Source organism: Ailuropoda melanoleuca, chromosome 2 (assembly GCF_002007445.2).
Source record: "Ailuropoda melanoleuca isolate Jingjing chromosome 2, ASM200744v2, whole genome shotgun sequence".
In the NCBI taxonomy this organism is placed as follows: Eukaryota; Metazoa; Chordata; class Mammalia; order Carnivora; family Ursidae; genus Ailuropoda; species Ailuropoda melanoleuca.
The window spans coordinates 28,407,420-28,422,895 of NC_048219.1; the positions used below are offsets into that span (position 1 = coordinate 28,407,420).

General features: G+C 43.3%; 1 protein-coding gene across 1 annotated transcript; it reads right to left on the minus strand.

Moving 5' to 3' along the window:
- Positions 1-11,710: 11,710 nt before the first annotated feature.
- On the minus strand, positions 11,711-12,804 carry LOC100470329 (phosphate carrier protein, mitochondrial-like). The gene has a single exon (XM_034641260.1). It carries the CDS (start codon positions 12,802-12,804, stop codon positions 11,794-11,796), a length of 1,011 nt encoding a protein of 336 aa, XP_034497151.1. The 3' UTR covers positions 11,711-11,793.
- Positions 12,805-15,476: the final 2,672 nt, after the last annotated feature.

Genomic DNA, 15,476 nt, shown 5'->3' on the forward strand with positions numbered 1-15,476 from the left:
CTGTCTGATTCTCCCATGAGGCTCTTTGGGAACATTTCAAATTCATCTTGAGATCCCCCATGCTGAGCTTAAGATATACCAAATGTTCAGAATTTTTAATAAATGTTAAATGAGTAAGTGGATGAATGAATGAAAAAAAAAGATGAATATGTTAATGGAGATACCAATAATAATTAGCTTTATCTAAAAGGCTTTTCAATTTATAGGAGTTTGCTACTCATCCGTTTATATAATCCTCGTAGCAAGTTAGAAAGGTGGTCACTGTTGCCTGGATCTCACGAAGAGGCTAAATTATTATAACAATAATAATAGCTTGAATGTCCGAGGACTGCTTGCCTTTCAGGCACTTAATAAACATTCTCTGCTCATAATCTATGAACAACAGTACAAGGTAGGCAGTCATCTTCTGCAGTTGGGGAAACTGAGTCTCAGAAGTTTGTCTAAAGCCAGAGCAAAGATCGAAGCTGGTGTCTTGGGACTCCAAAACTTTTATTTAGTCCCTGACACCATGCTGGCAGACAGGATGATAGAGCCAACCCCACATGGATAAAGGGTGCCCGAGCTAAATCTTAAAGGACCGAAGCGAAGATCAGGGAGGGACGGACAGCCTGGTCAGTGGGACTGACATGGGCAAAGGAAGGAGCTGGAAGTCGGCAGGCCAGGCTTGGGGCCTGGACATGAAGAACAGTATATGAGGTTTGGGCAGTGGAGCAGGAAGCCATCGATGCCAGTGGCATGGAGGGGAGCGGGGTCGACTCATGACAAGCCTCAAATGCTCTGGGTAAGGTGCTCAGACTTTATCCCACAGTGGTATCCGTGTGTGTGTGTGTGTGTGTGTGTGTGTGTGTGTGTGTAGGGGAAAGGAATGAACACTGCAGGGGCTTTTGAAGTATTCTTATATGTTGGTAGGGAAAGAGGCTGAGGGCAGCAGTTCAGTTACAAGCTATGAGGTGACCTAACATGAGTAGAAATAGAAAAGGGAAGCAAATACATAGATACGGAGAACATTTCCCGTCCCTCTCCCTTTCTCTGTTCTTAGGCCAAAGAAATTTCTGCAATGAAACACTTCCCTACCCTCTCCTAGTTCAGGCCCTTGTGCCTTTGTACTTACTGTTCCCTCTGCGTCGAGCGCTCTCTCCCCGACACACCCCTACCCACCTGGAGAATACCTATTCGTCCTTCAAAACATTTCATAGATGTAACTCGTCCAAAATCTTTCCTCGCTACAGGCGTGATGGAGCTCGTGATCCCACCTACGTATGTTGTATAAAGTTCTGCTGGGACATCAGTGCGAGTGGGGTTTGTCTCTACATCTGCTTCCCCTGATAGACAGTGAACCCGGATATGGTTGTGACCAGCTTCCGGTCTGTGATCCTGTGTCTCTGGTAATGCCTGACCCACGCCAAGCACAATGTTGAATGATGAATGCAAGAGTGCATAAATGAGTAAATGAATGAATGATGATATTACTCTCCTCCCTCTTTTCCAGCCATTCCCGACGTCCCACAGAAGAAAGCTAACTTGTCATTCTCTCTCAGATGAGGTACTTTGTTTTGAAACAAATGAAGTACTTTGTTTTGGGGTACTTTGTTTTGAAAAATGCCTTCAATTTAAGCTTCGTTTTTGTAAAATGAGCGAGGGTCTCATTTGGCAAATTTGACACATCCAAAACTAGCAAAAAAGGCTTGTCTGGAAGAGAAAGGGAAGAGGGGGAGAGAGGGGAAGCATGGTGGACCATTGACTGACAGGTGCTCTTCCCCCTGAGCGTGACTGAAAAAAACAAAACACCCAGGCTGGAGGGGTCCTTTGTTACAAGTGACCTCTGACAAAGTTTTTCCTCCCAAGGGGAGCCAATAGGAAAAGACTTTGAAAATCCTAAGGGAAACCAGGAAAAAGATGTATTATTACCTGCCTGGATGGTAAAATACTGCCTTGTGAAACAAGAGCTAACTTCCCAGGTCCTCATCTTAGAAAAGAATAATTTTAATATTTAAATGTATTTCTTTCACTTACTAAGACATACAGTAATTATGAGGAAAACGTTTCCAAAACATAAACTTAAATCTCTTAATAAGCACGAATCTTCACAGAAAAGTAGGAAGGAACAGAGACCGGAGGCCTAACCTGCACTGGGAAGCCATCTGTGACTTTCCAACAAGCACCTTTACTAACTGGAGCTGGCACACGGCTGTGAGATGTTAAATTAAATACCACTAAACATTATTATGGCTTCAAAAAGTAGTTACAGGCTTCAATAAGCGCACTTTTATCACAAGAGCACACAATCAAAAGCCAAAATAGTTCAGTTTAATGTGCCAAAAATACGCTCACCCCATACATTGTTAGAAAGAGCAGTAGGAAAAGAAATCTAAAATTTGCTGCTAATTCATTTGATGGCAGCCAACATCTCCTATCATCCTTGGCAAGAGGGCCATTTTTCTATGCTGTATTTTGCACACAGAAATCTGCATAGAGTGATTTGCATACCAAAAACACATTTGTGAAGGAAACTGTTTGCATAGAAGCCAGGGAGGGATGGGGTTGCCACTGTTGGCTTTTATACACACAACACCCCCAGGCTACTTGCTTTTTATTTTCCTATACGCTGCATTTCCCACAAAGGGTTATGTACTTTAGGACGCATTAAAAATTAAAGCAAATATATCTTGTATATATCCAAGAAGTACCATCGGAACAATAGCCGCACGGGCTACATTTCTCTATGCTAACAGACTTCAATGTTTGCTAAGGAGCTGGTAGTCACAATATAATATAATAATAATACAGTGAGCTTTTATTTCATACCACGTGTTTTACATAAATTATTGCGAATTCTCACAGTCTTCAAGGTAGGTGCTGTGGTTCCCCATTGCACCCAGGAAGAAACCGAGGCTTGGGGAGCCGGAGGTGAGGTAGCTTGCCAAAGCCACACGAGCCAGCCCTGGTGAAGCCAGGTTTGGGAGCTGGGTCTCCTCACTCAGCCCTTTCCTGCCACCCGCACCCCCTCACTGCCTCTCTCTTTGCCTAGTTTTGCTGCGTACCGTTGTCTCATTTCCAAGGGCCGAGTCTGCCAGTCTGGGGGCCGCAGGGAGTCATGCTGGGAGAGGTGCACCGCTTTGGTTTCCTGGCATTTTTTCTGACCAGCGCTTGGAAGCAGGACAGCCCGTCTCAAGGCCCAGTGAAGTTGCCCCATAAACCAGCTCAGTGACGGACACGGGGTGAATGGGCAATGGCTTGCGATTCAGAGGGTGTTGGGGCGAGGCGGGGAGATGGCTTGGCCCCCACACAAAGAAGGTACATGGTAGTTGAGATGCAATGGAACCCTCGCGCTCGGTGCCCAGGCACTATCGCCAATTCAGTGCCAGCCCAGCTGTATTCTTGGAAACACAGAATGGTTTTGTGTGTGCTTAATTATAATGCTACTTACAGAGAATTTATCAGCAGCAAGTCAGATGCTTGATGCATTTCTTAAGGAAAAAAATTGGTAGTGGCACTTTGAAATTTGTTCATCTGATGAATCCTTTGAATTCTTGCAATATACAGCATTTGAAAGAAATCGGCCATTTCTGGAAAGTCAAGAGCAGGAAAAGTACAGAATGAAGAGACTGAAGCTGGCAGAACAGGACTATAAACATTTGCTTTTTTTTCAGATGTTTGTGTTTTCTCACCTACTTTCTCTTTTTCAGGGCACGACAGCAAAATTTATACCTAATCGTACCTTGTTATCCGTGGATTGCCATTGTCCAAAGATTCCTGGTTTTAATCTAGTCACTGTTAGAAAGCAGCTTTTCTGACACTTTCAGTAATAAATCTCCTTTGATATGATGTATAGTAGTTCCGCCTCATAGAAAGTTCCAGGCTAAAGCAAGTAACGTGACAGCAAACTGCTGTGGGGGCAGACAGCCCTGGTCTGAATCCTGGTTTTGGCTCTCTGGTTTTACCTCACTTCATCTGCGAGCCTCTGTCTCCTGGTCTGTGAAATGGGGAGGCCGTAAGGGCAGGGCCTGCTTGCCTGACAGCTCATTCACTCTTCTTCCTTGCTGACAGCAGCGACAACAAATTCCACGTTTGCTTGGCTCCCAGTGGCCTAATCCCAACAGATGCATTGCACTGACCTAAGTCATCCCTTGCTGTTACTAGTGATTGGTTTGCAGGGTCCACAGGAAAGCAAGTGACCTAATTCTGGCCAAGGAGGCCAAAGGGGAAATCTGGTAGAAGCTTCTGAGAAAGATTTTCCTCTCTGATAAGAGAGACAAATGAAAAGAAAGCCCCTCTGCCTTTGCCCCTCTTGCTTCCTGATCTGGACGCTGTTGCCGAGACATGATGTTTGGTGCTTCAAAACAAGGGGGAACATCGCTGACAGTTAAAGATGGCAGAGTGGAAGGACCAAAAGATCTTTTGTCCTTGGAGCAACGTTCATCTATTGAACCAAACTTGGCTTACCTATCTCCAGATTTCTCATTAACAATAAATGTCTTTTATTGTTTAACCTGCTGTGTATTGCGTTTTGTGTTGCTTGCAGCCAACCAACCAACCAACCAAACAAACCCTAACTTATACAAATACCAACCTCACAAGATGGTTATAAATACATGATACATTGGATGTAGTTACCGTAATACCTGGCCCAGTGAATTGCTGCTATAAATATTAGTAACAGCAGTTATCAGACACAGGTGATGATCTAAGAGAACAAAAGTTTCCAAACACAACAGACGATCAAATGAATGGCACTGATTTAGCACAACAAAAAAGCTTTATATTTTTGGTGGGGTCGGGGGAGACAATGACTGCAGCGACAAATCCTCCTGTCTGGGAGTAAGATGTAACTATGGGCCCGAGCGCGGACGTTAATGGAGATGAAAGGACTGGGGCTCTTTGCCAGGTTTCCGTCCACCCTCTTACAAACGGACAATCGCCCTGTCAGCAGCTCTGATTCATGTCTGAAGACTAACAATTACGCGTATGTGAATTACCAGCCTTGCGAAGGGGCAGAGAGCTTTCAACCCACAGACTCTCTTTCCAGAATACCAAATTTTACTAGTATTTTCCAAAAACATGGTTTATGTCTTTGTGGCAGGAGAGATAGATATACTGACATATTTTAAACATATAATAACTTAGGAATATCATTTCCTTAGATAGCGCCCAGCATTTTGGAGCACTGTTGTAACTCACAGGACAACATGTAGTTTACACAGGAAATCACTAGTTTTTGAAACAACCTAATAGAACACAAAGAGAACTAGGATACATTAAGACAACATGTGAAAGTCCCTAGCATAATAGAGGTGATATCATATAGTCAACGCTCAAGTAATTTTAAAGTAAGCCAGATTTCCCCCTTCACTATGCTTTAGCAAAGAAGCAAATGACAAGATTTCAAACTAATGCTGAAGATTAACTCACATCCATACTCACATCCATATCCACTTACGTGTAAGGTCAGTGTACATCCATCCAAAAACCTTATACCTTCTATGGCTAGACAATAAGCATTGATTTTCATAACTGATAGAGACACGAGGCTTTCCAAATCCCTGAATTATTCATCATATTTGGCATATTATAAAAAAGAAGTAGACATAGACACAAAAGTTCATCAAGGACTGAAGATAAAAAAGGATTTCTGGTTATGTTGCAGTTAATTAAATAAAACCACCAATTCTTGAACATTTTGGTTAACTGAGATTTTCTTGTACCTTACACACACATCTGCTTTTCTCAAAAGCCATCTGCTCCTTTCTTTCTTTCATACAATAAAGGGCAAAACTGTTGGCGGCTCAATTCACATTGTGAAGTGATTCTCCAAAATGAATGATCTCTGCGTCACAAGGAGACGGAGATATCATTCATTCCTTAGGGGCAATTTCCAGCCTTTACGACCAGTGAATTTTTCCCCACTCATTCATATGGAATTTAACATGACAATGACACCAGCTAGCATTTTACTTTTGCAGTTGTAGTCTTTGTGTGTGTGTGTGTTTTACACTAGGTTTCTTATTGTTTGACTTGAAGTATAATTGACATAACATTGTGTTAGTTTCAGGTGTACGACATAATGACTCGATATTTGCGTACACTGAGAAATGATCACCACAGTAAGCTAGTTACCATCCTTGCAGCCATAGTCTTAACTTGATTGAGAAAGACAGAAGGAAGGACAGTATCTTGAGGAAGAAAAGAGATATTTGAGGTGTATTTGATAGTCTCAAGACATTCTTTGTAACAGCTTTATTTGAGATATAATTCACATACCATGAAATTCACCTTTTTAAAGTGTTTCTAGTATAGTCACAAGATTGTGCTGCCATCACCGCTAATTCCACAACATTTTCATCATATCAAAAAGAAACTCCCCCTTACACATTAGCAGCCACTCCCCATTCCTCCCTTCCATCCCTCCAACCCCACCCAGTCCCTGGCAACCACTAATCTACTTTCTATGGGTTTGTCTATTCTGGACATTTCATATAAATGAAATCACACCGTATTTGGCTGGGTCTGTCACTTAGCATAATGATTTCAAGTTTCATCCATGTTGTAGCATGTATTTTATTATGTCAAATAGTATTTCATTCCTTTTTATGGTGAAAATATTCCATTGTATAGATATGAAACATTTTTAATCCATTCATCAGTTGATGGACATTTGGGTTGTTTCCACTTGGGGCTACTATGAATAAAGCATCTCATCATATCTTTATTGTGGTGAAATTAATTTAACACACAGTTAATCATCTTAAAGTGTACAATTAAGTGCCATTTAGTGTATTGACAAGGTTCTTCAACCACCACCTCTCCCTGCTTACAAAACTGTTTATCACCCCAGAAAAATACCTCATATTCATTAAATAATCACTTCCCATTCCCTTCATCCTAACCCCTGGTAATCACTCATCTGCTTTCTATCTCTATAGATTTGCCTATTTTGACGTGTTATAGAAAAGAAATCATACAATATGTGACCTTTTGTGCCTGGCTTTTTTTAGTTAGCATAAGGTCTTTGAAATTCATCCCCTTGTAGCATATATCAGTATTTTGTTCCTTTTTGTGGTTGAATAATATCCCATTGTATGGATATACCACAATTTATCCATCTGTTTATCCATCCGTGGACATTTGGGTTGTTCCCACCTTTGGGCTTCTCATGATATTTTAACATAACCATTGTCATCATCCTAGTCCAGGCTTCCCTAAATTCTCTCTCACCTGGATTACAGCAACATTTTAACTGATCTCTTCTCCCTGTACTCCATTTCTTTCCACATGGCAACCTGAAGGTCATTCCATGCTTATAGCCCTTCATGGGTTTTCCCATGGTTGTAAGAACACCTAAGGAGCCCAGATTTTTAAACACGAACTACAAAGCTGGGAGTGATCCTCTTCCTGTTTACCTTTCCTACTTCATTTCAAATCCCGCCCCCCCCAAAACTGGGAGGCTCCATTCAAAATGAACTTCTCTTAGTTCCTCAAAACCAGCAGGCTTTCCCTTTCTTCAGGGCAGGTGTACATACTGTGCCCACGGCCATGTACCGTCTCTTTGCCAGTCTAACTCCTACTTATCCTTAAGGTCTCATTTCAAATATCAGATGTATCGTCTTACAAACACCCTGTACTTCTTTGTAGAACTGTAAATTATTTTTCCTACTAGACTGTAAGCTCCACAAGGGCAGGAACCATGTATTATGCTTATCACAAAAACCCTTCTGCCTAGCACAACGCTTGGCATACGACGGATGTTGATCAACAGTGTTATAGACTGGGCATGGGCAGAATTACCAAATTGCCTCTAAAATTTTGATAACTCTGTCACTGAAGGTCTCAAAATACATGGACACGCATACACACAAATCTTAGTTATAATTACATTGTTAGAACTCTCCCTACTTATCTACCCACTCAAATACAGCATTCAGAAGACAGTGGTGCCCGGGGCCTCAGTCAGTTGAGCATCTGACTCTTGACTTTGGCTCAGGTCACGATCTCGGGGTTGTGAGGTCGAGCCCTCAGTTGGGCTCCATGCTCAGTGCAGAGTCTGCTTGTCCCTCTCTCTCTCTGCTCCTCCCCCATTCACGCTCTCTCTCTCTCAACAATAAATTTTTTAAAATTCTTTAAAAAAAAAAAGAAAGAAAAGAAAAAGCAAGACGGAGCCTTCTAAATAATATTGAAATTTAAATTCCCTTTCAGGGGTGCCTGGGTGGCTCAGTCAGGTAACCGTCCAACTCTTGATCTCAGCTTGGGTCTTGATCTCAGGGTGGTGAGTTTAAGCCCTGCGTTGGGCTCCACACTGGGCATGGAGCCTACTTTAAATAAATGAATAGATGATGATGATGATAGATAGATAGATAGATAGATAGATAGATAGATAGATGATAGATAGATAGGTGATAGATGATAAATTCCCTTTCAAACAGTTCTTTGCTCATGTTTTAAAAAAAAAAGATCTTTAAGAGCACATAGAACAAGCATACTATAATTGATTGGCTGCCTATCAAAATGTGGTCTTCTGACTTCGGTGATTATTCTTGCCTTTGAAAGGCTCAAAAGAAATACTTTCTAGAGACACACTTATACAGCAAGGAAAAATACTCGTTAACATTAATACCTTGATTCTTTCCAGTCTTTATTAGTGTGGTTTAACATGTAAATATGGCCTTTGTTTTTCAAGATTTTACCTACTCTCTTTATTCACTTCTCGAAGAACAGATCAGTGGATGAGATTACAGCTCCCCGTCACGAAGTTAATTTCATATACTTGAAAAAGCTACTTTGATCACCACCTGGGGGAAAAGATAAATAGCCTAAGCCAGCTTTTTTAGCTGTAGGAACTAAAGATTAGAGGAAAGAACTATAAAATGTGATAAAATAAAGCCTTGAAACTGCAGTACCACAAATTACAAAAAAAAAAAAAATTAAGACACACTGTTTTTATGACCATTGGTCCTTTCAAGTTAGGACTGAGACACTGACCTGATGTGGAGAATGATATAAATATTAAATTAAATGTATTTAAATATTTAGCAGTCTGATTCCTTCTAAGCAATTATGCCATTAGTTTTTCACAACTGAAACACATTACAAACTTTCCATTAGTGCCAAATTAGGAAAGCTTTATAGTATATACGAATAGAAACCCTTTTTTACAAATAGAAATGTAAAAAAATGTATTTCCGGTACTACAAAAAGCAGTTTCTGAAAAGGATAATTATTGGTTATGTCAAGGTGCTGAGCTTGAGTCGTGACGAAAACGTGAACTCTGATTCAGACCGTATCACTTATTGGCTACATGATGTTGAGAAAGTTACTTGGCTCCCGAGTCCCGGTTTCTTTACATATAAAATGCACTACTTCAAGGATTGAGATTATGATAAAATGCACATAAAATGTCTCACAATACCAAAGCGCCTGGGTAACTCAGCCAGTTGAGCGTCTGACTTTTGGTTTTGGCTCAGGTCGTGGTCTCAGGGTCAGGGCACTGAGCCCCTTGCTGGGCTGGCTCTCAGTGGGGAGTCTGCTTGAGATTCTCTCCCTGTCCCTATGCCCCTCCCCCCCACCCCCACCCCCCCCNTCAGGTAAATAAATAAATCTTTAAAAAAATAAAATGTCTCACAATACCAGATATATACTATGGCTTTTCTAATTCTAGCAGATTTGCATAATTTCACAGAGCGGTAATTACAAAGTAAAACACTGAATAGAAGTTTAAGTTGTACCAAAGGGATAGGAACTAGGGAAAAAATCCCCAATGACTTTGAACGGAGAAGAGTCATTAAATTACTTCATTAAATTAACTTTTATTTATTAACCTTACTTAAATGTATTTGTTTATTAACCTTTATTAAACTTACTTGAATTAATTTTTATTCTTTATTGTTAGCTACCGTGGCCCCTATTTAGTCAGACATTTGTAAACTAGCAACAAAAAAGGGTGAATAGATATATAGGAACTGAATAGGAAAACTGCTGACCCAAAATAAATACATTTCCTTGACCATGTCCATGATAGTCAGAGTCATGCCAAAGAGTTCTCCTTAGATTATAATTCTCTAGGCATACACAGTATATATTGCAGAAATTATCTGTTGTTCTCAACAGAACAATCAAGAAATACCACAAGGCAGAACAAGTGGTGTCCTGAAACGCCACAAAGATTTTGCAGCAAACCCCTGAATTATAGTACAGAAAAAACTTTATTTAATACATTGTTGACCAAAGAAACTTCCTACAAACACTTTACAAGGTAACACTAGACAGAAATATATTTGTCTTAAAATTCTCCAAGAACGAACCCGCACAATTTAGTCCCATGAAATTGGTTTATCATTCTCCTTCCTTGAGAACTTCTCTTTTCAAAAACCTGGACACTAACTGCCTAAGGAAAATTAGTGTCTTAATAATACATAGTATCTTTCCCATGCATCCTCCACAATAACAAACAAAATAGAAGCACTAAATATAAATTTGATTCTAGCTCAAAGTTCTGATTTTTTCCTCCAAGTTCTTTATTATCCAATCAAGACAGTTCAAATATACTTACTTAAATTTAGACACTTTTTAAATTCTGTTAACCACCGAACAGTTTACTATTACATAGTTAAAACATCAACATATTTTAAGTTTGCAGTCTTTAATACAAGTTAAGGCAATCATGTAACACTATGGTAAATTACAGCAAATATCACATTGAAATTTGTTTCCTACTTACATTGTACAAATAGCTCTAATTCACAGAATTTCACTTATTTTATAATTTCCCCAACGAGAGATGCGAAGGCTACAGAAAACTGAAAATGTGCCTTATAACTTCAGTAAATTTTATGGGCCTCAACCATCATAAAGATCTTGGAAACATGTACCAAACTAAATGAATGGCGTTTGTGACATGAAAAGTGAGATTTTCCTTCCAAGTCACCAAAACCACTCTTTAATATTCAGTAAAAAATTGGAATTGCAGGGTTTCATGTGTGTGTTTTTAAACGTCAGGGTGGTACGATCTTCTTTGGATGTATGGCTGTTGAAAGCTGAGTTGTACAAAAGAATTTTTTTGAGAACAGAGACTTTTCTTCACATATTTATTCCCAGAGCCTGCCCTTCATCTCATTTTGGTTTTCCACATTGATCCAATTGTAGCCCTTCCTGGAGAGAGCTATGTTCTAATCAGCAACATCAGGAAGAGAACTGGACAAAGCAAAATGAGAAAATGCAGATCTTCTCATGTCACGTCTCTTTGAAAACAGTGAATACATTCTAAGTTATCAGGCAATAGAAGCCACAATGTAACTTTTAATAACTTTTACCTGTGACGGACAGGAGCGGGAAACACGGAATGAGTCCTTCATCTATTCAACAGGCGCACGATTTCTATTGAGGTGAATACCTTGTAGCAGAATTTTACTTTGTTCCCTGCCCCATATAATTGTGCTGACCTTCAAACCTCATTAGTAGGCTATTCAGTAAATCTCCACCGAAAGGTGGTGAATCAGAGGAGAAACAATCTAGAGGCCCTAAATTACCTAACGTTACTTTCCGTTAAGAACTTTCTCCTTACAGCTGCTGGAAAGCTACTGGGTTAAAGCAGCCGTGCCGACTCCCCAAAGATAACGGTTCGGAGTCCTAACTGAAATGGCTGCAATCCTCTCGGATTGCCAAAAAAGGAAGAAATCAATCCTTCAACGAGAACTCGGACTACACATCGTCACCTCTCCAGAGCCAGAAAACGAAACATTTTACACGCTAGCACTGCCTGGACACCTGGGCCAAGGGGGGCCCCAGGAGCTGACAAATCCACGCCTACTCCTGCTTCTTCCCGCTTGGGGGCGCCTGGGCGACCGGAGGGCGAGGCAGCTTGAAATAGACCTTGACCGAGTCATAGATGAACCACTGCAGCGCGGTCAGGGTGCCGATCATGATGATGCGCGCGAACAGGCCCTTCCACACGCCCGCGAAGCCCAGTCTGTGCAGCACTCCGAAGGTCGTACTGCCCTTCTCCTTGTTCAAAACGGACACGATGGAGTCGGCCGGGTGGGACACGACGGCGCAGAAGACGCCGGCGACGCAGCCGGCCACGAAGGTGACGGCCAGCTGCTCGGCCTTGGTGCACTGGTGCTGCGGCTTGGGGACGACGTACTCGTAGAGGGCCTCCACCGTGCGCTCGAAGCAGGCGAACTTCATCATGGTGTAGGGGATCTGCCGCATCCACAGCGGCGTCACGCCCTTGTAGAAGGCCCACAGGCCCTCCTCGCCGTACATGCGCGGGGCGGCGGCGCGCAGCGTGCGGGCAAAGCCGGGCTGCGTCTGCATGCGCACCTTCACCGCCTCCATGGGGGCCAGCGCCACGTCGGCGAAGAACTCGGCGCTGGCCGACGCGGCCAGGTACAGGCTGGTTCTCCACTCGTACGCCCTCTCCGGGCCCAGCAGCTCGGCGTAGCGGATCTTGAAGACCTCGTAGAGGCCGAACTTGCACAGGCCCTGCAGGGAGTAGCCCAGGAGGGTCGGGGCCCAGCCTCGGGCCAGGCCGCGCAGCCCGTCGTCCCGCACCGTCACGCCGAAGCCGCTGACGATGCCCTTGTACTTGCCGGGGTCCACCTGCATGCGGCACTTGACCAGGTCCAGGGGCACGATGGCCGTGTGCGTCAACCCGCAGCTCAGCATGCCGCCCAGGCCGCACAGCAGCAGGTACTTCGCGGAGCCGAACTCGTAGCTCTGCTCCTCCGCCGCCGCCGCCCCCGCCGCCCAGGGCCTGCCGTGGGGGGGAGCCGCGCTTTTTGCCTGCGGGGCTCGGTAACCGCCAGCGTCACGCATGACCGCGCCCCGTCCGGTCACACGCTTCCCTCGCCCGAGCTCTTCCCTCGCAGGGGCCGCGGAGCAGGTGCGCGTGCGTCGCGCGCGTGCGTNTCTGCCCGGGTTCGAGGCGCGCCTGCGCAGGCCCCACCCGCCGGGTTAGGGGGCGGCGGTGGTCCAGCTGCCCGGAGGAGGTCGAGGAGGAGTACCCCCGGCCCTTCACCTCCAGAACCGCCCTCCACCCCTCCCTCACACCTTTGCCCTCACACCTCCAGGCCCTCCCGTCAGCGCTCCTCAGCCAGTGGGCAGTAGTCCCCACGTCTCACCTTGAGCGCTACGTGAGGCTTTGCCTGCCCGGGTGCCTTCTGTCCAGCTCAGCCGCCTAGTCCTCTACAAAGACGCTGAAGAAATAAATCAACAAGTACAAACAGGAGTACACAAAGGAATAGGCGAGCAAATAGATAAGGAGTTGGACGAGGGGGTGAAGAGTCGCCATGCACTGTTGCCTTCCTGAGGGGCCTTTCTGGAGTCCTCACCTAACTGTGCCCAGTTAGGACAATGGTCATCTGCATGGCAACAGAGTGTTCTGTGGAGGGAACGGGTAGAGAGAACCAGGAACCTGGTGTCGGAGGCCAGTCCTGCGGCTTCTAGACTAACATTCTTATCTGTTAGATACTGACGACATCTCCCTCCCCCCACGCCCCCAGCACGCACACTCCACTCCTGTTTCCCGCCAAGAGTTGCAGTGAGGGCCCAGGAAGCGTGGAAGCACTCACTAAATTGCGGGGACAGAGCGTCTGTTGATTATTGTCATTCATTAGGTATTTTTTCATTGACTAACGAGTCCCCGGCATAATTTTGGAGATCACAACGGTGAGTCAAAAACCCTCACTTCCCTGAGGGAGACTGCGGTCTCATTGGCCTGGGATGAGAGCTAAGTGACTCCACATGTAAATCAGTAGCATACATTCATTCATTCATTTATTCGCCCACTGTGTGCCCGGCCGTGTGTAGAGCAAGGGGTTTAAGAAAGAGCTTAGACATATTCCTGCTTATTTCTAAACAAGGAGATTTAAAAATCAGCATTGTGTGGTAAGTAGTATAATAGGGGTCTGAGTAAAATTCTGTATGAACAACGAGAGCAGCTGATACTGCCTCGTGAGGTTGAGAAGACTTGCTGGAGGAGATGGCAAGGTAGCTAGGTCTTGAAGGATGGGGAGGATTCCATCACATAGAGTACATGGAAAGTAAGTCCAGGTTAGGGGAAACATGAATACATGAACTAGTCAGGAGAGGTGAGTAATTCAACGTGGTGGAAACTAGCCAGGGTTGCGTCTGGAAAAATAGACGTTGGGTCAGATTAGAGAAAGCCTTAACACCTTGTTCAGCACTTTGACTTTTATGCTGTGGGGAGGCCAGCATTTCTCGGAATTGTGATCCATAGACCACCTGCATCAGGATCACCTGGAATGCTTTATTTAAAATCTAAGATCATACCCCAGACCCTCTGAATGAGAATCTCTGAGGGCAGGAATATGAAATTTTCATAAGCTCCTTTAAGTGGATTCTTCATTTAACTTCATTAAAGTTTTGAAAACCACAGTACGTGGATAATGGGCAGTCAAAGATTTTTTTGTTTGTTTGCTTCTCTGATCAAGAATTTAGTACTTTTATCTGGAATTAGGTGTGTATACAATTCTGCAAATTCATCAAGCTGTACACTTGAGATTAGCGAATATTAGACACTTTATGTATATTATACCATTTTTTAAATTGGTGGTGTAAAATTCTAATCACAAACTAAGGATGATGGCCATCGAGAGAGCAGAGGCAGATACAGGTTTTCTCAATCAATGAGTCTTATTGAACTCCTGTTCTTATTGTAGACTTACACCAGTGTTAAATTAATTAAACAAAGCAAGAAGACTAAGGTGGCTTTAATGCTTTAGCAGTCTAGGTAAGGAAACCAAAACCTAAGCCTGCAAATCCGTCAATATTAAGAAATTGAAAACTAAGGACAGCCAATCACAAATGGCCAACTAGGCCTTTTCAAATGCCGTAACCACTTGAGTAACAGCCAATCAAATCATTTCTTTGGTTTGCTTTGGCATCTTCTCTACAAAAGGCCTCCCCCTAGTTCTTGTCACCAGAGGCTTCTAACTACTTCCCATTTGGTTGGTGCTGCCCAACTGAAATTGATCTTTACTTTAATAAACTTTTAAAACTTTCAGTATGTCTCAGTGAGTCTTTTAACATCAGGAATTTCAGTATGAAAGAGAAGATTCTCTCCTTGAGTCATAAGAAAACAACAAAGTGTTAAACTATCTCATGCTGAATAAATCAGGGTTCCCAAAGTCTGTTCCTGGAAATATTGGTCCACTTGAAAAAGGTCAGTGGTCGATCAAACACATTTGAGGAGCATTTCATACCAGAGCCCGCATTCTCAGGTGAAGCAATATCATCCCCAAGAAGGCAAATATTAGTTCATAGGGAGCAAAAACCCCTCACTACAATGGTTTGTGGCCCCCCAAAACTCAATCTACTCACCAAAGTCTTATTCCTTAGTAGTTAATTTGGCGGGGGAGGTGATTAGGGGAATGTCTAAAAAGGCTTCTGGAAATGGAGGGCCAATAATGAATAACAGGTTGAGAACACTAGAAGCTTCCTCGTGGGGTTTCATAGGCCACATGAAC